The sequence below is a fragment of the Poecilia reticulata genome, chromosome 17 (genome assembly GCF_904066995.2).
Source record: "Poecilia reticulata chromosome 17, P_reticulata-male-v2, whole genome shotgun sequence".
Lineage (NCBI taxonomy): Eukaryota > Metazoa > Chordata > Actinopteri > Cyprinodontiformes > Poeciliidae > Poecilia > Poecilia reticulata.
The window spans coordinates 12,799,250-12,824,624 of NC_088846.1; the positions used below are offsets into that span (position 1 = coordinate 12,799,250).

Consider the following 25,375-nt stretch of genomic DNA (forward strand, 5'->3'; position numbering starts at 1 on the left):
CTGTTGTTTATCCACCACCACAATGTCCGGTTGGTTCGCCATTACCATCTTATATATATATATATATATATATATATATATATGTCTGTGAATGTGTGTGAGGGATCACCTTTAACCTCTGCAGTGACCTTTACGTAGGGGCATTCATTCAGGGCTGTCCCTCAGCTACCAGGCAGATAGTGGTGGGGATCTGCTTTGCCTTGTTAAGTGGACATCTAATCGAAGATGTTGATCAAATGCCTGGAAGCAAATGCATACGCACTATAATACTTGGAGCCATGATGCAGAGAGCCTTTCTTCTGCTGCTCATCTTAGCGATGCAGAGTGTCTGTCGGTCGCGTTGAACCTGTAATCAGCCTGAGATTAAACAGCCGAGTTACGACTCGAACAAATGGGTGCAGTGAGTGAAAAACCGGTGTGGATGAAAATGATGTGCTTTGGACCAAAACAAACAAAAAGAAACAAGCGATTTGGCCATTTGGCTTTTCATTTTTCCTTTCACAAATTCTTACTGTGATGCTTTGCTGCCACCTAGTGGTGTCGACACAACACATATTGATAAGCATAAAATGTTTTCCTTTGTTGGCATCTGCTGTAGCTCATGTGTGTGTCTCCTACCACATTGAGAGAATTTTGAAATTATTTTTTTCAACAAAAAGCTGTTTTTTTTTTTTTTTAAGATAATGCGATGATATTATTAGGTCATTTGTAGGCAAAGTTCAATTGTCTCTTAAGATGTGACATAAAACACTGCAAAATTAATAGATTAGTCAAACAATATGCTTCGTTACTTCAGTGGAGTGTGATTTGATGTAGAAGCAGAGACTGGATGCAGATTAGTAGATATTATTAAGACTCATGGAGGCTTCAAAAAATGGCAAGGTTTTTGAGACGGCTGTGACTTCTGACCAGTATGTTAAACTGGTCCCGATTTGTCTTCTTATGTCCTCTAAATGGTATTTGCAATATAAATGCATCCAAGGTCAATAAAAGATTTAGAAAACAATTCCAGTTTAACGCTTTTTAAATTCACCACGCCTCCTTGGGAAGATCAATCTGAGAAAAATGACAGCTCAATAAAAAAAACAAAAACATTATGCCCACACTGGTAACCCATTCATAAAGTTGAGGGCTTATGAAAGTCTTTACGATTGTATTATAGGTAGATGAAAACAAAGATTAGCATTTATTTTTCTATCTCAGTCATGTTTAAGTCCATACTTGATGAGGCTAGTCTGAAAGCTTTATTTAGTCATTTATTCCTCGTTTGCTTGAATAATTCAGAAAATTAGCTTACAGGCAGACTCTCTGGTGTTGTATGGATTATTATCCTGACGCATAACTCAAGAGCACTTAAGGATTTGAACCGATGGCTGGACATTGTCCTTCATGATGTTTTGGTAGTCGTTCAGGCCTAGCAGCTTCAGATTAGCACTAATGCGTCATACTGCGTCCTTCACGTTTACCTGTTCGTGTAATGTCATTTAGCTGATAAATTGTGTTAAGTTTCACACCAGATGTAAATGAGACACAAACCTTCCAAAAAGGTTGTATTTTTGTAATATCACTCCCCAGAAAACTTTTTCACAACTTCGAAGGATCATCAAGATCCAAGTTTCTTAACTATAAATGATATGAGACAGGATTTTTTTTTTGTCTCATATCAAAAATGTCTCATATTTTTGATATGAGACAAATGCTTCTCTTTGTTGCATTAGAGAAGATAATAGGAGCTTCATCGTCCTTCGCGGAAATATTTAACGAACTGAACAGAATAAAATAGAAAATGAGAAGATAGTAAAATGAGGTTGCTGTACAGTATAATAATGTTAACTATATATTTCACACTAGAGAAGGAGTTTGGTCACTTAAGATGTTGTCGACCTTTTTGACCTTTTCAGCTTTACTCATTTTCTCCAGTCTCTTATTCTTACATATCTGTATGTCTGTATCAGTAAGCAAAATAATCCAAGTCAGATTATTCTAAAAAATACCAAAACTATTGTATTTTGAGTTTGGATTACAAAAAAAGCGACATGGGATCCAGTTAGTCACATCATGCTTTTATGACGAAAGAGGAGTTAATTTACAAGACAAACAGTATATAAAACATACACTGAAATAAAAAAAAAGAAACCATATGTTCTTTATAGACATAGTACATTATTATCCTTCCCTTTGAGACCAAACAGCCATGGGACTGAACAAAACCTGGGTGATCCCTGGAGGAAAGCAGCAGTTAAATCCTATGTTACTATACCTACACTATTTACAGTTCAACAGTCATTTTCCTCTGTCAGACATGGCAAGGAAGTCTACAGATTTGATGACATGATATGGCTAATAGAGCTAATATTTACACGTTCTGTTCCTGTCATCCAAGGATCAAATTATTCTGGCATTAAAAAAAAAGTGCTTTTTAAAGATGTACAGTCAGATGGCGATGCAGCTAAAGAGGATTGGAAACTAAATTTGGTACTTCATGTATAACAGTCAGCTTAATTTGTCACTCATCTCTGGTTGTGACTGATCACCTTACACTATTTAATTAGACAATTCAAACTAATTTCTAGAGTCCATTCATCCTTTTTCGCATTAGTCATCTTACAACCACAAACTTTAGTGGATTTTATTTGCTTTTTCGCTTTTGGTGACTTAAGAAACACCTTCAATGGTAGCAACAAATGGCGCTAAAAATTACTGATCGAGGGGCAGAACGCAATCTATTCCCACACTTTTCAGATTTGTATTTCTAAAAACACTTCTATAATTTAATTCAACTTAACCACAATGTGTTACTTTGCGTTGATCTATCATACAAAATCCTATTCATACTGAAGTTCGTGGTTGTAATTAGAAAGAATGTGAAACAGTTAAAAGGTCTGAATGCGTTTTAAAGGCATAATAAGTCCAGGGCACTCATTCCTAGGTTTATGAGTTAGGAACAACTTTGTTTGACAAAAATACAAAAGCATTACGGCAATGATCTGGAAAAGAGAGAAAATAAACGCATTCTTAAAGAGGCTGGTGCTATATAGAGAAAAGACCAGAGAGTCAAAAAAAAAAAGTGAGGGAATGAATTAAATGCATTTTCAAGTATTTGCTAACTTGTGCAATAGAGATCTGGTGCAGATACAAAGCTAGGTTCATAAAATGTGGGGAAAATTGAAGCGTTGACTCAGACTTGCTATAAAACAAGCGGAAATCTGGCACTTTCTCGCTCTTAGAAGACAAAAAACCCCCCTCTTCATCAAAGTGCAAACCTGGGAACAAGTGCCAGCCACATCTACATGAGCTCTCCACGCCTTGTGCAAACCCCACAGGATCTTTAAGAGAGTGACAATATTGAATAAAAATCAATAAAAGCATGCCATGAATAATCTTATCCCCATACAGAATTGATCAGTCCCAGCCACCTGCCTGGAATATCAATCTCTCTATCTACAGCTTGTACATCAGAGCAGATCATTTGTTTGTGACAAGATATGTGTAAAAGTACAATCATCCCAAGTAAACACTTGTTTCTCCTTCAAGATGCACCCTCCCGTTTGAATATCCGTGAATGCATCATGACTCGTCTCCCCTCGCTCCAGTTGGATTCAGCACGTTTGCTTCTGTTCACGAGCAGCAGCAATGGCACCTCTGGCTCTCGGTGCAGGTGTGAGTTTGGCACTACCAATCACTTTATACAAAAGGCATGCATAGATTCAGCCTGTTGAGACCACAAGCTGGAACGTCTCTTTGCTCTCCGGGGGGAACCGATCGTTTGCCGATCAGAGAAAGAACAGAGTTTCTTTTTTTTTGTTGGGAAATTGTTGGGATTTCTGTTTTGGATATAATTTACAGACCGATTTCCACCGGCTGTCCTGCCGCTTTTAATCGAATTAAGCTCAATCCTCATGACTTTTGCTCCATTTCGCACGTGTGGCAGAACGAATCCGACCACACACACCCACTGGTATTGCTAAAAATATTAGATGAATACATCTAACAGTCAGTCTGCTTTCTTTATTTCTAACCTACCTAAAAATACTGCCGCATCAGCAAGGTTGTAGATGCTGCTGTTGCCCGTTTCGACCACTTGGTGGCAGTGTAACCATTTAAAACGCAGAGATTTCTTGCAGTCCTCTGGTCAAGGTTAAGATGAAGCAATTATCTGTCCAATGTGCTTTAGCAACGCTCTGCTCAAATATTCCTGCTAGCTGTGACAGTTTGCCTCCAGAAAATGGTGACAGCAGATATAGTTTATGTCTAGATTATTATTCTACAACTAAAATCTTTAATCTAGGGTTTCGGCAGTGCAGTGTTCTTAGAGGAAATGAAACTAATAAGCCAAATAAACACCCAATCAGACGAGCTCACTCCTCCGTCATCCCATTACTGCTCGTTTCAGCTCAGATAAATTCTGCTCCAGTCTAATCCAATCCAAAAAAAAAAAAAGCGGCTGTAGGGCGCGGAGAGAGAGATGGATTCATCCAGAGCTAAAGGAATGACAGAGGTGGCGAGAAATGCTGCAGAAATTACTGCTCTAAAGGTAAGATTAAATATAAAAATTATAATGGATCATACATAATGACATTTAACTTAATGAAAACAGAGCCGTCTTTAATCTGGAGCTGCGTGGAAACACTGTAACAAAGCAAAATTGGAATAATTCAGGCTTTGCACCAAATAATGGTATAATTATAGTGTCTGGGATTTTACACTGTTTGTGCTAATAAGGAGCTCCCAAAGGGAAATTGTCTTGTTGTGGTTTAGGTTAAATTTCTGCAGCTGTATTAGATTTGTGCAGTGCCTTGTAAAAGTATTCATACTCCTCTCAACATTTTCACGTTCCAACCATTAACATCTACATATTCACTCGGGCTTGACGCTATTGACCAAGACAAAGTTGTAAAATGGAAGGGAAATGGAAATGAAAAGTGGAAAATTGCAACTTGTATTTGTGCAAAGTCAAATTCACTTTGATTCCCTTTAATAAATCTAACTGGTTGCCTAATTGGTAAGTGGTCCGTCGGTGTGTAATTTAATTTAAGTATGAAGACAGTTATTCTTTGAAAGCCTCATGAGTTTTGTTGGGGGAAATTTGTGAACAGGTTACGTTTTCAAGGTTGCAAAAAGACTTGATGCCAGGGGCTCACAGAAGTGTTTGGTGGTATAATATAAAAAAGTTCAAGGCGTTTGAATACTTTTGCAGGGAAATGTATGTAGGCAACACGTCACTGAGCTGTGGCCAGGAGAAACCAAAGGAGACGGCAAAGGATTCTCTCAACCTACTTTTTTAAAACATCTGTAGCAGCAAAGATAAATAAATCTTGTTTCCAACAGAAAAGAAAAAAACACATAAAACACTGCCAGCTAGAGTAGACTTTAGAGCAAAAATATTATGCAAATGTGCCTTTTTAGGGAGAACTATTAAAATAATTTCATGCCACAAATTATGATCAATTAAAAATATTTCACATACTGCTAAAATCTGCTCATACCTCTGCAAGGACATTTCAAGTAAAAGCCACATAACAGATTTTTTTCTCCAAAAAATCAAAAATGGCTTCTCCAGTCTTCAAGGTTTTTTTCTTGAGGGCTGAGCAGAGAAATTTGCTTCTTTCCAACCCAGATCGTCTAATAAACGTCCTTTTTTTTTTTAAATAAATGGACAGCTTAAATCTGCAAGGTGAAAACGAGTGAAAAAAAAAAAGTAACTCAGTTCCCCTTCCTACGTTTGTAAGGTGGTATCAGATAACGAACGCATCATCAAGAGAACAAACATACAGTCCAGTCCATTGGTTCTCATATCCAAAATAGTTCCCAGAGCAGCATGGTTTCAGTCTGCTAAAGTTCAGGGTGAGGTTTGAAAGAAATGGTTGGGTGTGACATGGGAACCAGTTGTTTTTTCATTTTCATTTTTTTTAGGGAACCTGGGTCACCCCTTTCATCTTAGTCGCTGATCCAATCACTGCTCTGTGTTTGGTGGCACCACGAGTAGCGACGAATCATTACATTACAACACCGACTCACCAACCACACAGGACACGCATCTACTACCACACAACCATACTCCGGCCTAATACTGTGAACAGGGACAACAGAGATCGGAAATGCTAAGAAGACGACAGAAAGAAAAGGGACAGACGACCTGCGGGAGAAAGGGGTTAAGAGGCAAGAGGAGGAAACGAAATGAAACACTCATCTACACTTACAATTCTGCATGATGTTTACACAATAACACCATCGACAATCACTACAGACATTCTTACTGTCTTCTAAACCTAATTTCCACTGAGAAATACCAGAAAATGGAAACACCAGAGGGATGGCTTAGGGAGAAGTGACGTCCATGGAGGCAACATCCTGTTCTCAACACCACGGCAGCACCACACCATGGCTGCAGTTAACAGTAGTGGTAGAAATCAGGCCAGTTTTGCCATCCGTTTTCATTTTGTCTCATGAATCTTTTAACAGCTGTTTAGTTATTCATCTTGACAAAGAATCTGTGGTTTCATCATCCCTGACAAGGGACAAAAATGGAGTTCGCATAAATCTTCTTAAAGGAACAAGGGAGTTCTCTCTCCTGCAGCAAATTGTACCCAAACCATGAATTTGTTCTAATAAAGAGGGTCTTTCTTTTGATCACTGAGATGCAACTTTTTCACTGCATGGCTTCCAGAAATCTGAAAAAATTGACATTTTGCGCTCACCAGCCTGGTAAGAACCACTCCCATGACTACACTTTGCTTCGTACAGGGGGTCTGGACTCTGAGCTGTTCAGAACCGAACGCTTCCTGGAGGCGTGGACTGTGTCGAGGTTTTAAATTTTACCCAATTGCTAATGTTTCGTGACGAATGAAATGCGTAAGTTCGACGCCAACTAGCTTACCGGAAATTGCCTGCACTGTAAACAACCGTCCTCCACTGCGAAGAGAAAGAAGCGCTCATCCGAAAGAAGTGGCTGCTAGTGTTGATTAGCGCAGAAAACTGACGTCATCGTTCACGATTCTCTTTCTGTTCGCTGATTGGCCCGTTCAAAAAAATTGACCGGAGACAATCTGAGAGAGCCCAGATTGTGCTGGACATGAGAACTTTTTTTTAGGTAGCAGTCAGATTTTGATTCAAAACCGTTCCATGTTTTTTTTTTTTTGTCACTAGAACACAATTTTCAACTATCAGTGTATTTTGTCTGTTAACCGTATTTAAAACCTTTTCTCAAAAAAACATTCTGTCTATTACTTAGACAAGTTGGATGCTATTTATTAAAAAGCGAATCCTAGCAATACTAATCGACTTGGTTGTATCTATTATTTATTTACTGACCAAATTCGATTGTTATTGCAAAGAAAGTCACAGAAGTAGCATACAAATTTTTGAATCCAATATTACATCTACTGAAAGTGGTAAAAGTAAGGCACCATAGAAGAGGTGTAAATTATCCACCCATGAGACAAATGACCATTACTGCTAACCCGTCAAATAGGAGTGAAGTTAAATTCCTGTGGCAACAGGCACAGACACCTGGGCTCGTTATTTTTTGTGCCTTTAATTTGTATAGGTTCAAGCTGAAAAAGTCCTAATTTTGTGACTAAGCTGAAGGGCCCCATCCATCCACTTGTGTTCAAGTCTGATTTAAAAGGAAGACGGACTGGAATAAACTGCTCATTTACACTTATAACATTTCTGTGTTTCATTAAGCCAGATGAAAATATTGAGAAACAGTTTGGTTTTGGCTTGTGTTTAGCCTGGTTACTGAAAACTAAATGATATTTTCCTGGTTTTCTGACTGATTATGTATGACACCATTCTGAGATTTTAATTTTGGCATCTGTGGCTATAATCAAATCAGTACTAGCAAATCCCACTGGTTTTCATATCTTCGCCCAGAATGTGCTCAACTCAGTTGGTTTAATTTCTGATGAACATGGAAGAAGCATGAATGGTGATTGCATGTGACTGAATGATGCATATAAATATATATTGTTCAGCTTGAAAGAAAGCTCGGTGGACACTGAGCTACTCACCCGAGCAAAACAATTTTGCTTGTTAAAATAATGAACAATATAAACTTTATGGCTTATTTCCTGGGTGTTGGACTCCAGACCATCAGTGCAGACGTTCTGCAACTTTCAAATGTCTTCCTGGACCAACACACCTGAATTCAATGGCTGAATTGATGCAGTCACGTTCTGCAACATTCTACTATCGGCATAATTATTTGATTCATTTTTTTTTTTTTTTGCCATAATCAAAAACCATCAGTTTATATTAACTCAAGTTTCTGAGCAGTTTACATTTTGTTCGCAGGCTCCATTTAGTTCATTTTATGAGGTGTTGAGAACAGAATAACATCTCATGGTGGATGAGGTGCTTTAACACAGTGAACATTCAGAAGCTCACAGACAACAACGACTGAACAGAATAAAAATAAGGGACAAACAAATATGCAACGAAACACTTGAAAAAAACCAAAAAAAAAAACAAAACCTTTTGTTATTTTTTTGCCATTGAGACCACAGTACTACTCTCCACTATACGATGCACATGGTGTGGGTAGGGTGAACACAACTTCATTTACATTTTAATCCTCAGTCTCCAGCCAGGGACCCCTCCCAAAGGAGGACCCAGTGGGGGTGTGTGGGGGTGGGGTGTGAAGGGGGGGATGCACTGGGCTAGGGGGGCAGAGACATTCATGCACCGGCCGTTTCAGAGGCAGAAAGAGAAGTCAGCATCACAATTATAGACTTGTGTTGTGCTTGTGTGTGGCATGTCGGGTTTGTTTGCGCTTGTGCAACTATGACTGTTGTTCCTTTGTGTTTGTTTGTGTTATTCTGTGGAACGTACTGCAAGCCCAGCGACACCGGATAGTCTTGTGAACACCAGGACTGCTTGTAAAATGGCAGTAGTGATAATTATATGACTAAATCATGCACACGCTATATAAAAATTCAACCTACACAAATTATGGCTTTGTTTCTTCAGTCACAAATTTCCAGTATTGGCTTTATGGCTATACATGCAGTATTGCTGGAATGTTACAATTAGCAAATAAATGTGTTCAATGAAATCTTTTTTCTGTTGGTTCGTTACTTCGCTCTTCCTGAGAAAAGGTGCAATATGTTACACGTGTTTGGAGACTGTCTTGTGAAACTACGAGTCCTGTCTCTGCCTCTGAATAAGACCCAACTTTCCAGGCTGCTCCCCCCGGGCAGCACCGGGAAGGTTAGGTTGGCCACCAATGCAGCAGAGACCAGAGTTCAGGGGTTTGTGTAGGGGAGCGAAACACAGGTCAAAAAGGCTTATGTATTCTCGCTCGCACTACTCAGTATACCCTCTGTTCCTGTCAACCTGGACCATTTGCTCTCTCTTGCATTGGTTCATTTGGTTCCTGTGGTGGCCTGTGTTTGGTGTTCATAATTTTTAATTGTCTGAGTCACAGGCAACCGCAGCACCTCTTGACCGGTACACTCGTCCCAAACTCACACAGCTCATGTTTGGGCAGAATCTCACAAAGAAGTAAAGATCAAATGAACGCTTAAATCGATGGCCTCCATGACATTCTTTACCAATTTCTAGCCTTTTCTTTTTATTTGTTGAAATAACCAAGAAAGTGCTGTTCGTGTTGCAAATACAACTTATCACTCATGTCTATTTCTTACGACAACATTATTGTCAAGCATAACCGATTGATTAAAATCTACGTGTTACGTACAGTAGCATTCAACATCACAATCTAAAGAAAACCACTGCGAAGTGGAGACATCAAAGTAATTTAAATTTCATGCATAGGTCAAATTAAATCACAACTCTAGTTTTAAGGTGGGCACCCAATTTGGAGCAGAGCAATCGACACGAGCTAATATTGTGCTCTCAAACTTCTTTGTGAGTTAGTGGCTGTGTGTGTTTGCGTGTGTCAAACACGTCTTTGGGACGTGCTCATGCCTCCCCTGAGGGACCCCTGGCTGCGTTGTTTCATATCATTTTCATGTTAAACTTCCTGGTCCCGCCTGTAGAGCTCCCCGTGGTGGGTTCAGATTTCCGGAACGAGTACTCCACTGTGAAGTTGTTCCTGCGCTGGCCGCGTCCACGGCTCCACACAAATAACAACAGGAAGCAGAAGAGAACAACTCCGAGAAACGTGATGCAACCCATGGCTGTTGAGACCAAAATGGTGGTCAGGTCCAAGGTGAACTTAAGGAAAACCCGTGTGCTGTTTAGATTTGTGTCGTTGAAGTACTCCCCGCTGTACAGAGAGCGGTTAAGAAAGAAGGCGGAGGCAGAGTCTAGTGGCTGGCCTCTTACTGTGAGAGTGGCAAAATAGGTGTCATTGCCTCCAGCGTTTGAGGCAATGCAGATGTACGTCCCGCTGTCAGTGAGCTGAGCGTAGCGGATCTCCAGAGTACCACTAGGGAGAACAGTGATGCGACCTGAACTCTTTGCTGTGATTCGTCTACGCAGTGGTGAGATCCAGATGATGGCAGGTGTAGGATCTCCGTCAGCTCGACATACAAAGCTCACTGGCTGGCCTTCCCGAGCAACCACCTAGGAGAGGTGGTAGAGCACACGATTGACTATACATAGAAAATTCAGCATATGCAGTATGAAACATTAACATCTCACTAACATTAGAGGACGTTTTAGCTTCTTCAAAAGATTACCTGTTGCATCTTACGGTTGCGGATCTTAGGTTTCTGGCATGTAAAGTGATCGAAGAGAGCAGAGTCAGAGAAGGCGCTGAGGCTGACTCCTTGCACCTCCACCGGGCCTGCACACACTGGCACTCTGCCGTCAAAGTTGAGGGTCTTGCGTCTTTGCAGGATCCACAACAGACGGCAGTCACACAACAAGGGATTCCCGTCCACTCTGAGGGTCTCCAGACTGTTAACAGAGTGGAAGGACCCCTCTTCCAGAGTCTGCAGGTCGTTGGAGGAGAAGTTGAGTACTCGAATCTGTCTGAGACCTCCAAGGGCATGAGGCTCCACCGTCAGCAACCCAGTGCTTACCAGGATGAGCTCCTTTAGCCTCAGCAAGTCCTTGAAGGCCCAAGGCTCTAGTGTGGTGATGGGATTGTAGGACAAGTTGAGATGGGTGAGGTGCACCAGGTTCTTGAATGAATTAGAAGGGACAGTGGTGATGTTGGTGTTGGTGATGAAGAGCCAGCGAAGATCAAGGCCCTGAAAACTAAGTGGAGAGATATACTCAAGGTATGGCCAGTGATCGATATCCAGACCCCGCAAATTATTCAACTTGCGAAAGTTTTGATCCTCCAGGGCAGTGATGCTAAGGTGTCGAAGGTGAAGAGTGACCAGGCTGTGGAGGTAGGACAGCGTCTGGCCAGAGATGGATGTGAGGTTGCAACGCTCTATTGTGAGATCTTCTAGCCCCAGAAGTCCAGAGAATGCCTGTGGCGAGAAACATGGGGTTGGAGAATAATCATTTCAAAACATACACAAAGACAAGAAGGTTTTTTTTGTACATGGGGTTAGGGTTAGTAGGAGAGCAAAAAAAAAAAAAAAAATCAGAAAGGAGGCACTCAAGCAAATTTGTTAGTATTTTTGTTGCACTGTCAGGAAAGCTTACCTTGTGGGAAATATAAACCAGATCATTGTCTCCAACTTCTAGCTGTTTAAGATTCCTCATATCTTGGAAGGTGTAGTCCAATAAAATCACCATCTTATTCTCACTTAGATCCAGGCTGGTGAGATTGCCCAGCTTGGCAAATGCCCCCATAGGTACTAACTTCAGCTGATTCCCCCGTAACTTTAGGACTTTAAGATTCTGAAGAGCGGCAAAGGCATTTGGCTCTAATGTGGCGATGAGGTTTTCACTAAGGTCCACTTCCTCCAGCCGGGGGTACGGTGCCAGATCACCCGACTGTACCCAACGGAGCCGGTTCTTGCTGAGGTCCAAGACCCGCGTCTCGGTTGGAATGCCTTCTGGGATGTTTGTGAGCCGCCGCCGCTGACATGACACAGACCTCAGCTGAGCTGAACACTCGCATCGTGGCGGACAGGCCTTACTGCTCTCTGGCAAAGTCAAAGCTACGACAAAGACCAGCGAGGAAGCCAGAACCCATTTCCACACCCTCGGCCATGGCACTAAGGCACGACCAGCAGGACCAGGAGAGTCGGTCATGGCGCTGGTCCTCTGACTCCTCGCCTGATACAGGCAGGGTCAGTGCGCCAGACACCTGCAATACAGAAGAGAGAACAGAAAAGTAGGGAAAATGTGTGAGAAGAAATCCATCACGGGTATTGTGAAAGAAAGACGAAGTAATGCACTACACTGCCATAAAATAGTGCTTCAGCATTTTGGCATGTTGTCACGTTACAAACACAAACATAATGTTTTTTACTGCAACATTTTGTGACGTAGAGCACAAAGTAGTGCCTAATTGTTATTTTTGAAAGAAAAATATACACATTTTCCCATTTTGTTAATCTAAAAATGTGAATACTGTGGAAACTCCCCCCCACCCCCCCCCCCCCCAAAAAAAAAACACAAACAACATATATCCACACAGGATGTTAATAATCTACTTTACGGCAAAGCAAATAGAGCTATGAGCCACATAATGACCCAACGTTACACTACGTCCAGTGAAATCCCATCATAGTTGCACTGATGGCTCTAAGATGTTTAAGATAATTAGTTTTATCCCTAATTTATCGGAGGCTGCTGCTTGGAAACTGGGACGCTGAGAGCAATGTGAGAGGGAGATTGTTGCTTCAGCTGAAATCGTGTGCCTTGCATCTACTCTGTCTTCCTTGCAGCGCTGAGACCGTCTGCTCCATTTTTGACAAACACAATGCATTTATTATCACCCCCCATATGCACATGATGAGATTCTCAACAGGCAAGTTGCGCCTTCAAGCTCTGCGCGCCAGTGCTCTGAAACGAGGTTGAGAAAGACATCAGTGTAAAATCATATAAAGTGTTTGATAAGCCTGATGGATGGTTGCGTAGGTTTGGCAGTTTGCTGGCTAAGAATTAAATCATTTTAGTCCTCCCAGCACAAAGATAAGATGAATCACTTGTCCTTTAACACTCTTTTAGGCAACCGTTAATTACTCCCACTTACTGTTTTCAACATGGAAACTGTCAAAGAGCACCTGGCATCGGATCTTCAACATATCTCACTTAGGCGCGCTAACTCCAAAGCATAAGTACAACGTGAAGGAGAAAAAAAACAAAAAAAAACGTGTTTCCTTCCAAACACAAACTGTCCTCCTGCAGGGCTACACATTAAACTCTCAACGATTAGCTTGCTAATTTATTTTTCAGAGAGGAAATGAGAAGGAATATTTCATCATAATGAAGGAAGATCATGTGTGAAATGCTCTCTGATGCTGGCTTTTGAGGGAGAAAGAGCCAAGTAGATGAATAATACATAGGTTAGTTTGTGCTGAATGGGCAGCGTCCAAGGCGTAAGTCAGGCAGTTAAAAGAAGCACAAGTTGCTAGCTTCTCCACACACTGCAGGCTTCGCTTTGAGTTCCTTCTTCCCCCCCACATTAGCTTCAGAAAAAAAGCTTATTGAATGTGTAATCATATCAAAAGGTTTCATAGCGGCGGCATTAATGGCATCAGTGTAGATAAAACCAGACTTAAACCAAATTTACGTGATGCCATATAAAATGTGTGTACATGTGCACATTTCTCTCTTATTTTTCACAGTTGCTCACACAAAAATCTGGTCTCCGTGTGACGGGATAAGTCCCTCGTTTTTCTTTTTTCAGAGGCCGCTGAAAGAACCGCTTTCTTTTCACATCCCTATTCTGGAGAATCTGATAGAAATCTGGCACAAGCTTTTCTTTCATTTGGAGACAAAACTCAGACACAGCGAGGCCTCTGTGCAGACTGTTGCACAAACTGACCCACTTCTCATCTGCAGCTCTGGCTTGTGCTGCCAGTCGGCTGCAACTCACCATGACCGCAACAACTGAGCAGCAAACCTCATTGTCTCAGTGGGACGGGGCTCAGGAGACAAACAGACAGATCTGAAAAACTAACAACTGTGTACAAAAAAAAAAAAAAGATAAACTAAAAAGAATTGGGACAAGTGTTTCACAAAGAGGAGCATTCACTGGTCGCCGACGTTAAGATATTAAGGCAAGTTATGACTTTGAAATCACAGATATTTTTTTTTGTTCTATTGTTCCCCCAGTTTAAAGTACTTTAAATGAGTCAGTCGTCTTGTTATAGTTATAGTTGTTCAAAGAGTAGAAAGGCAAAGACGTGTAACACACTTGTCTGTTTTCAGATCAAAAGGGCAATTAACGTTTTGAATAACATTAATATCACTGTAATAAATAATATGTTACATTATTTTAGCAACTGTTTGAGTCGATTGAATTGGCTTCTTTGTGCAATGTCTTGAGACATTTGATGTAAATTGGCTGAATATAAATAAACTGAATTTCATTTAATCTGTAAGAATAAATTATTGCAATTTTATTTCAAATAGAAGCACTTTAATCATCTAATCATCTGAATACTGTTCAGTTTAATTCATTTAAGTTACTTTTTGTACATATATAGCATCGACCCACAACCACTGTCATGTAAAGGAAAGTATGAATGCATCGTTTTTCCATTTTATGGATTCAAATTAAGTTACATCCTGTATATTCGGGATGGGAATAACTGTTTGCATGTTTATATATTTTATTATTTTTAGTCTTTAGAACTGTAACTGTTCTTCTTGTGCTATCACAGTTTTTTTACTCAAATGTTTTAACTTTAATGTATCATTTTATTAATTAAAGAACATCTCTTTTTAAGTAACACAGGAGGTGTTGCTTCGGCGTGCGTTTTGCTGAAGGGGATGGAGTCGCCAGTTTGCCAAGAAAGTGTATTTTTGCTGTTACTAAATTTTACCAACAGTCTGACCATGAATCAGGGTGGATATTTCCCATGTTTTAGTTTTAGGTTTTGTTAGTCGATGTTAGATTTTGTGTTTGTCTGCGTTCCATTATCTCGTACACAGATTGCTTTATACTGCTAAAGGTTTCCATTTAATTTTCTGGCTCAGTATCATTTTGTTTCTGCCTTTCTCTTGACTCACATTGATCAGCGAGTGAACCTGCCATGCATTTATCATTATCTACTGCTTGTTCAGGTTTTTTTTTTTTTGTTATTTACCTTGGAGTTCTTTGAGGTGCATTTCAAGTTTGTTTCTGTTTGTCCTATGCAACAAGAGTCCTGCAATGACATGCATGCCGGCTATCGTCTTGAATTTGCATCTCTTTCTTCCCATCCACTCTAATGCCTTAATCATTTTCTTTTATTTGTTGTGGGGCTCAGTAGGCTCGAGACACAAACGGAGGTTAGGCAATTATCTTGAAATATTTGCGAGTAAAATTAAATGTACTTACTCTCACTGGCTTGGAGGAAATTCAGTAATTTAAATGATTCATTTAACTCATTCAACAGGAGCCGGTAGAGACTATTTCAAAAGTCAAAGGGGGAAAAACGGAATATACTCACGCGTCACTCAAAGATCTTAAACATTTCGTGTCACCTTTGTGGTCAACTTTCAAAATCTTTGTTGTCAATCAGCTTAATTGAGTGCGTTGGTGGACTTGATATGCCACATTGTTGAAAATAAAGAATTGGAAAATCGGTTTGCACATTCATATTGGTGTCTGTTCAATGCAGTTGACAAAAATACTTGAGTTATTTCATGTTTTCATCCTCACTTTTTTTTTCTGGTTTCAAGTGTGAGTTCAAAGAGTTAATAACTGATAGAAAAGACAGATTGTTCTCAAAAACAGAGAAAAACTATAAGTTTTAAGAAATTTTTGCCGCACAGTAAACCATTAGGGAAAATAAAAAGGGGTGGTGTCAACGTTAGCTGCAAACTTAATGTTCCACATGTTAATATGGGGTTTAAATGGTGTGTTATTACCATGGGCTGGTTTTTGTGTTTATTTTCCCCTCCTTTTTGAATCGCTACAATTGTTATTTATCATCCATCATGCACTGAAAAAACCAAACAGAACAGAAACCTACCAAGGTCTATCATCCAGAGTGGGTGATAGAAGAAAAAATATCAATAGCACAGACTGTTGGCATAAAACATGACAAATATTGCTTTAATGTGTGAATCATTCACAACCTTGCATGAAGACCTCTCAAACAGCTTAATCAACAAATTAACATGCTGTGACAGCTCTGGTTTAAGGTTACCATAAGCATATTCTCTGTTGTTTTGCAAATTTTCAGCTTGTTAAATTTTGTGCTACAAGCCTGGTGCAAACACTTCCTGAACAGTGAGCATCACTGCAGCATTTAAACATTTTGAATTCAGTTTTACTGACCTGATTAACGCTAAACATAAAACTAAATCCCTTTTTTTTCTACTGCAGCTAAAGATGGCCCACTGACATGCAAAGCATTACATTGCGATGGGATAATCAATTTTGCACACTTTGCTTTTCAGTGACTTTAATCTAACAGCCGATCTGAGTATAAAAGGTCTGTGTGTGTGTTTGTGTGTGCATGCACCCTCTCTGCTCTTTGGCCATTTGATAGATGCAACCTGTCTTCACAGTCCGCCCCCCCTGACAGTCATCCTACGGGTCAACAACAGAGCCACGGCATGAATCAGTGAGCTGACATTGTCAAGGCAGACAACGTCCTCGATGTTTGACTCAAGAACAGGAAGTGATCCTGAACCTTCCTTTTTGCTTCCCCACACACACACACACACACACGCACGCACGCACACACACACTCACACAGAGCTGGGGGCGTCTGTGCATTATCCACTGAACAGACACGTAAAAAATACACATTTAGTCTTGTTCTCCAAACAAATAGTGAAGTTTTTCTCCTAGTTATCACACCACGCACATTCTTGGTTTCTTTAAGAGTAAAACCTGTAATATTTTCATCTTCTGTTCTCATTCCTTACCTTCCTTTCAAGTGACTATTTTTCAGGACTCTGGAACAGTCTTGTGTTTTTTATCATTTCAATTAGGTTTTAAACAAGACCTTCTTACTGAGTGGTCTCTGCTTAGAGTATTAAATGATCTTTTGTTGACTGACTGCAGAATCTACTGTCACTGTTTTGTTATCTTCTGTCTATATATATATATATATATATATATATATATATATATACACATCACATTTCATGATATCCTGCTTCATGTTCGTCAACTGGCACCTACTGAAAACACATTTTATTTTAAAAAAAATCTTCATGTGAAAGATAACGAGCTGGAATGATAATTTTTAGCCTTTTCATAAATTATTCTCTGATAATTATCTTCAAACTAAAAAAAACACACAATATTTGGTCATTGCTCATGACAGCATGATGTTGCAAAATAGTCAAATGATCATCTTATAATATTTTAATCATTTAATTGTAAAGTACTTTCTAAACTTATGAGTGAAAATGCAATAAATTAAAAAAAAATTTTTTAATCATCTTCAAAGCATTAACCTTTCATCTCTGATCCTGCACCTGAGCATCAGACACACTAGGAGCCTTTCGTATCTGTGCTACAAGCTGCAAATTACCGTGGGCCAGATGTTAAAGCTGCATCAGGGTCAAATCTAACAGCCATCCAGACAGAGATGAAGGCACAGTCTGCCATGAGCCAGCTGTGCAGGAGGAAGGCATAAGAAATGTAAGGCAAATCAGCCCCAAATCTAAAAATAACTCAATTTTAGTTAGCTGACCTAATGAGCAGATGTGTGCAGTAAGATTCCTGCCGCTCCATGTATACATCAGCAGCCTGCACAGGTGAAAACACTGACAGATGTTTTGCACAACAGCTGTTTCACCTGCTACCTCACCTGGATTAAAAACATCACATTGTTCAGTATGTACCACATGTCAGTCAAATAGTTGGAGAGCATTATATTTGGCCAACCAAATACCTGTTCTGTTTAGTTTTTTTGTTGGAACCACTTCCTGAGTTTTATCTGCCTGTCTTTGGCAGTCTCGTACAAATACTGTGCGATTCACACGGAGGCATAAATGCAACATGAAGCTCTCCTGAAATTATGGACAGTTTTGAGCAGCCAAGCACTCAGCAGGTTATTACAGAATGCTTTACATTGTTGCAAACTTGACAGGTTTTTACATTTCGCAAGAAAAGCTGACAGTTTGTACTTTCCATTGCTAAGTAGCTGTAAGTCCTATATTGAATATGTGCTTAGTCACTGCCTTTAAGCCCAAGTCAAGTGTGGAATATGGCTTAACAGCACTGTGGAGGTGCAAGGCAGAATGAAACGGACAAACATCTGTGTTAAAAAAAAACAAGGAAGCAAAAAAAAACAAGGAATTTGATGTAACCTCAGTTACACCAAATTAGACACAAACTTTCTGAAGAACAACAGAACCAATGTTTCTGAGTTTGTCTGTGTTTACCCTGATTCGCTTCCACCAGGATCACTGTGAGCAGCTTATGGATAATGTCAGGTGTTTGGTTTACAGGAAATACTTGAAACCTTATAAATTTGACAGAAATTCAAAAATGCACCAAGAAAGGGGGAAAAAAACTTTCTTGTCTTTCTGTTGAGTGCATAAAAGTATCTGATTTCCATTGTACATTCAGCAGTTATACAGTGATCTAATAGCAAACAGAACAATGTTCTCTTTGTGCTGGACCTTAGAAAATATTATGAATCACAGATGAAACAAAACAAAACCCAAACCCTGAATCACAAGCTAAGAAAAAACCTGCCATGGCATAAGTTTAAAAGTAATGGCTGGAACAAAGAAAATCACTTACAGCAACGCAACAACAAAACCTCACTGTTTCAGGGCATGGTAGCTAAAATTCGGTCTTCAAGACTAGAGAAAACTCACCAAACTCACAAGGCCTGGCTTTAAAAGCTTATTTGCTTTCATGGTGGAAGCCACTGCAGCAAACTGACTACAACTGATGTGACCCTTATTTTAGTGGGTTGCATTTAGTGATGAGATGCTTTTCACAGAGAGAAGATGCCCATGATGAAATCCTACAGTAAGTATTCTGAGTCACTGATGCAGTAAGAGCAAAATGATTAAGACTGACATGCTGCTTTGTTTGTCCTTCAGCAGAAAAGAGCCAAAAAAAAACCCCCACAAACCTTTTTTCTTGAATACGGCGGTAATGTTCTACTGACAGCACACGGTCAAATTTAAAGTCAAACTATGGCTGCTGCAGGGAACAGCTTGTTTGTTTTCAGGAATTTTTCAGAAAAAGTTTGAATAGTGTCTACAGAAAAAGTAAAATAATTAACAGGGAAATTGTAACTTGGGATTAAACAGGCGACCAAGCAATAATAAATAATATGAGAATGGTTAAAAGGTTGATCTTCAGTTATTTCAATTCAATATAAGAGCAGTTTTACACAAAATAAAGGACCTGTTTTTGCAGTGGTGGAAACACCAGAGTGATGTCGGACTCCTGTTGTAGCGCCTTGCATCTGTACCCTATGAGCTTTGTCATATTACAACCACAAACTGCAACATGTTTTAATAATATTTTATAAGAAATAGCAAAATAAAATAAAAAAAATGGGGAATGGGTTCATCTTTAGTTCCCCACCTTCATGTCTCAGTATTTTGCAGAACATTTCACAGCAAATGAAACTATCTTTTCACTGTATGGAACCCCCCCCCCCCCCCCCCCCCCCAACCCCCCAAATTTTTTTTTGCAGATTCTTCTTTGCAAAATAACTCAAGTTCTGTCAGACTGGATCGAGACTGTCTGGACCAGGGGCATCGTTTTAAGTTAATATGAACTGTATTTACAGAATAAAGGAATAGTTAAAAGGCAAATGATACTGTTTAGTGTCACACATGCTTTCGTTTTGCATGTTTGGCTTCAAGGAGACGTAAAACGGGAAGCTAAATTAGAAGGGGGCTTAACAGGATTGGTCAAAATTTCAAATATTGATCAGGAAAGAAGGAAATACAGAAAACATTAAGGTGATTGGTCAAATTTAAGGAAAAAGCTGTGATTTCCACATCACAGCTTCCCAGAGGGACTTGGTATAGTTTCCACTTCATATTGCCCACATGGCATTTGGCTTAAAGAAATGGTTTTCTTCTTGTTCCTACACAAAGACCTTGCAGTATTTCTGCAGTGCACTACACATTGATGAAACGAGCAAGATAACATGTGCTTATAAGAACTGTAGAGTTACTAATGAACCTATTAATGAAGTTTATTCAGACATAATTCAAATTTTTGGCATGCCTATGGCCTCTAAGTTGCCTGGGGGGGTTGAGCGCCTCCTGTCTTTCAATCCCAGTGACATTGTTGCTCCCGCACATGGTCACACACTTCAACTCTCACAGTTTGCATGTACACTTAGTAGACAGGCTGTTGAGCTGAGGATGCAAGCTACCACATCGACTTTGTCAGTTTCAAAGCTCACACACAGTGTCAACAACATGAAACTCCAGTACAGTGAGAGATGAGCGACACACACTTTGCTGAACACCTCTTGCAGTCTCGTTGGGAAATACCTTTGCAACAGAGAGGACGTGCTTCACGAGAAAAAAAGAAGCGTTCCGACTCAAAGCAAGCCAGTTTTCTGTCCTTTACAACTAGGTGAAATGTCTCAGACTTCAAAGATTTATCAGTTTGTTTGTTTTTTTTTTCCTTACGTGCCGTTTCCCCCACAAACTGCTGATGCCGAGATCTGGCCTCGGCTTTCAACCGGATCAAAATCAGCCAAGAATCCAGCTGAAACCAAACATACACGGTGCAACGAATGCAGTTCCTGACAGTCACAGAGAAAGAACGATGCAAGCAGCAGAGCTGAAACAGTGATAAAAAAAACTCCCTAAGACACAATAACATAAATAAGAACATATGTGCAGCTTATTTACCAAAGAATGCCCTCCGAACGTTTCAAACTAACCTCAAAACCATTTGGAGCTACAATGCTATAAATAATTTAAACGGTGAAAGAGGTTCACACTGTTGTGCCCACACTATAAATGTCCCTGCATTCAGACATGAGCTGTCTGGGTCGGTATGTAGGCAGAAAGTAGACAATGGTAAGTGGGTTAGATGGGGGAGATTAGTCCAAAAGGTTGTTTCTTCTCTGTGTGTGGGTGTGCGCATCCATGAAAATGTGTCACTTCTTCACTTTGAACTTCGCTGACACTAAAACCTCAGTGAGGGGCTTCAGGCACAGCAGGGAGTCAGACTGGATAATCCTGCCACACTGATAGCTTTAATCTGTATCTGTTTCACCCAGCGCAGCAGAAGGCGCTCACACGGCTAATCCATACAATATTTTTGCCATTAGAGTAACGAACAACCACACCGGCGCACATGCTACGTGTTCCACGTGTGCTAAAAGGCTTAATGCCAAAGTAAGCACTTGAATGAGCCCAAGTCCCCTCGTGCAGAGGGCGGACTCTAGACAAAACGAGATCATGCACAAAATGAAACGTGACAGAGGATCTGATAAAGCATACACACACAGAGGTGTATAGAAAGGTGATTACTGATTGGAAACGGGTGAGCTGCACATGAAGTAGCTGATGAAACGCTGAGCAAAAAGTGAGGTAACTGAGGAAATCTAATTTCTTTGTCAAAGGACAATTCGGTGACATGGAAGAGGAAAGAAGAGCCCATAAAGACGGATTCTGTTTTTACTTCCTTGTCAAACATTCAGCTGAAGCCACTACACATTTCCTGGTTTGGGTCAGATTGTGAAATGCCAGAATGTAAACAAAAAAAATAAAAACAAAACAAACAAACAAACAAACAAAAGAAATTATATATATATATATATATATATATATATATATATATATATATATATATATATATATATATATATATATATATATTATTTTTTTTTTTTCTGTAATGTTTTTAGATTCCAAAGTTTGAGCTGCGTTCTTATGACCAAACAATTATGCATGTTTAAACAAAAGACGGTGAGAGGGTGGAATCACATGATTTGTCACTTGATAATTTTTTTATCACTTGATAAAAGATTATCATGTGATAAAAAGCGATTATCTTTTCACATGCGGCCGAGTTGTTTTCAGTGACTTCGTCCCCTCATCCAGTTAAATCATAACTTGAACAATGCATTTGTATTCATACAGCTTAACTTGATCGAAAGTATGAACAGAACTAATCTCCAAAAGTACGAAAACATGTTCATGCAGCACGTTCCACAGATCCGTTGTTTATTTTTTCATAAATTTGCTTTCACTTCATCTTTTAATGGAACCTCAGAAGGAATAAAGGCTCTCTGTGCAATAAAGCAAGGCAAGATAACTTTCTAACGATTTTGAATGTCTTTGGCGTTTTGAGTCTCTTGCTAAAATGGGATTTGTTGACGTTCTGTGAGTTTAGCTTATTCTGCACAAATATGTCCCTCAAAACACATCTATCATTAAAGGAGTACTATTTTCTTCCGCTTCAGATCTTTGATGTCTTTTGTTGCTCTGTTCAGAGTCTCACCGTCTTCCAGCGCAGCAGAGCCTTTGCTGTTGTTTTCTTCCTCGTCACAATGAGCAGCAGAGCAGTTCGCATCATCAAATTCATTACACACATCAATGAGGTGCATGTGTTTGTGAAGGTAAAAGGGACGGTGAGTGGTGCTTCCGTCCTCTGAAGTATTTCCATTAGTGCGTCAGCGTTTTATGCCGCCATGATTCACTCTTAGCATTCGCTGCAAGTAAGACTTGAAAGGAAAACTCTGGTTTCTCTAGGTCTGCTTCTTAATTTCCATCATGTTCCCTGAAAGAGCCAGATTTCTGCCGTATCTGCTGGAACAAAAGTTACAAGAACGTTAAACGCGCCTTCATGCTTGTATCTAAAACCAAAGGCAAAACATGCTTGTCTTAGCTGATAAATTTACTGAAGATTGTATCAGCAGCAGGCATATTTATGGTGAAAAGTTATTTTGTTGCACCGCACAGTTACTACATTTTCAACATGATGTTGATGTAATAACCCCTGAGTTAAATGTGAGATTGCTGATGATGAGCATGAACTGAAATGAGTTGAGTTGGCATTGGTGAAAAAAAAGAAGATTCCTACTGGTGTAAAAACACATCCTTAAACTGGTTTTAGTCAAATCTCTATGACCACACTGATGGTCACAATCAAGTGCTTGCATTCAAAGCCATTTCCAGTTATATATGGCGCACCACATTGGGTTATATTGTATTTATAGTCTTAATGATTCTCTGCTAAGACAGTGCAAGATGACAGACGAACATTTGTGCCAAACTTTTCTTGTGCCAAACTTTTCTCGTTCTTCTTCCCACTTCCCTCTGTAATGGATCATACGAAGCCAATTCATGGTTTTCCACCAATTTCTTCCAAACTTAGCTGCAATAAAAATGTCATTTTCATTGGCGGTGATTCATTAATCTTCAGCTTATTCAGAAATGTGCTGCTATACGCTTTCAATATACTGCAAATCCCTACATTTATCGCATCGCTCTTGCCGTCCAACATTTCCATTGGCAACCAGTTGAGTTTCCTACTGATTTACGAAATTCATCTTGTCATTTTAAAGGCTATTGTTTACGTTGCTTCTGCGTGTCTTTATGACTCCCTGCTCATCAGTGCACCCATCCGTACTCTTAAATCTTCTTTCTCAAATGATCTTACTTCTGCTGTTCTCCATCTGGTCACCATGAGGGCCGGAGCTTCCAGCCGCTCTGCCATCTCAGTACTCTGACTCTCTTTAATCCACTTTAGTCCACTTCAAATTTTACTTTGAGCCACAAATGGTTTTGAGTATGTTTGTAATTGTTAGTAACACTTTAATAAGTCATTACTTATCAATTTTAACAATAAAAAAATGCTGAAAAAAACAACTTACAGCCTCAAAAAGGCCTTTTGGTGTCTGCCTGGTGTGAAAATCCTCCTCCTCAAAATAGCTTATGCTGGAATCTTACATGTAAACCTATATGCAGACACACACTCTGTTTCCATCTCGTTTCCTGCCTGTGTTTGTTTCCTCCACTTCTCTGCGGCTGTGAGCTGACAGCTGAAGACCGTCCTGTCTGACAGTTCTGATAAATATACACAGAGGGATGATAGAATTAAAGAGAAAAATAAAAATAAAACGTAGCGGCATGTGGTGACTCACTTCAGCTGCTGTTTGTTCCTTTCAGAAGTGGAACAAACGACGGATTCCTCTGTAAACCTGTTGTGTCCCATCTGTTGCATTTCTGAGTGCAAAAACAAAATATTTGGACCTGACCCAATTTTATAGAACATTTGCAACATGTGAGGTGTTTATTATTCAAGGAGAAGTTTATAAAGTAGACACCCAGGTTTGAGCCCATCGTGATGTTAATTTATCTTGTGTCCATTGTGGGAAACTCCCCCCCACCAACATTTTAGTGAGGAGCAAAGCTTAAACAAACTTTGAAAATTACTTTCCATTCATGGTGGCTGCTTAATGTCTGTTGCATGATTCTGGTACCTCAGCTGGCCTTGGTTTCTTTTTAAATTAAAACCAGATAACAAATGAAGCCGCCGGTCATGTGACCGCTGTAATGCCAATAAATATTTTTCAACTTATTGTTGAGAACAGCATAAATCAATAAGAAGCTAAAATGTGAAAGCAGATACCAGACACTTTTACGTCATCTTATTTAAAAAAAAAATAAAATGCCTGTTTAATTTACGTCACAAACAAACTACACTTCTCACATTATCCATTTATATTTTATTTAATCCCACATTGAACTCTTTCTAATCTTTTTAAATAAATGAATGTGTTCATATCTCACAACTGAATCACATTGTAGAAGACATTAGAAGGCAACTTGAGAGATAAATGAATGATAGATTTGATAAAAAAAGGTAAAAGGTAAGAAGTTTATTTGTATAGTAAAAAAAATACAAAGTAAAAAAATACTTTTGTCATTTTTTTATTACCTTTTTGTAAATGCAATATAAACTGTAATGAAAACAAAACCATAGATTGTTTTATTTTTCTTTTTTTGTGTGTGTGTTTGTCAGTAATTACTGATTATTCAGATGTGTTATACATCACATAACCAGTCTGCATGAAAAAAAGACATATTTTAACAAATTCCCAAGTCAGTCTTCACTGTAACCGGTTTATTAATTTTTAATGGTGAGAAGAGAATTTGATGCTCAGAATCTGTCTGAGACGAGTAAATATTCACGCTCTGACTCAGTCGCTGTCGGTAGAGTAGCCAGCTGGTCCCACTGGAGACATTATTGCCTTGAAAGGTTTAGAAAACGAAGAACATTTCTATGAGTACCCACTTTCGATTAACAAGTTTTTTTCCTTAAAGCCACGACAGGTTTAATTAGTTGCAACCATTCTGACGATTCTCGCACCCCACGGTGTTTTGACCTGCTTTTTTTCTGGCTCTGGTACGAACCCATGGTTCTGCACACTGAGCGCAC

The 25,375-nt window shown here is 39.5% G+C and overlaps 1 protein-coding gene across 1 annotated transcript in view; it reads right to left on the minus strand.

Annotated features, from left to right (window-relative positions):
- Positions 1-2,042: 2,042 nt before the first annotated feature.
- The window catches only part of lingo3b (leucine rich repeat and Ig domain containing 3b), a 46,404-nt gene continuing 23,071 nt past the window's right edge, over positions 2,043-25,375 (minus strand). The window contains exons 2-4 of the mRNA XM_008433864.3: positions 11,569-12,178; positions 10,647-11,390; positions 2,043-10,530 (exon numbers count right to left, since the gene is read on the minus strand). Coding sequence (XP_008432086.2) covers positions 9,961-10,530; positions 10,647-11,390; positions 11,569-12,123 — 1,869 coding nt within the window. The 5' untranslated portion in view covers positions 12,124-12,178 and the 3' untranslated portion in view covers positions 2,043-9,960. The remainder of the gene's footprint in view (positions 10,531-10,646; positions 11,391-11,568; positions 12,179-25,375) is intronic.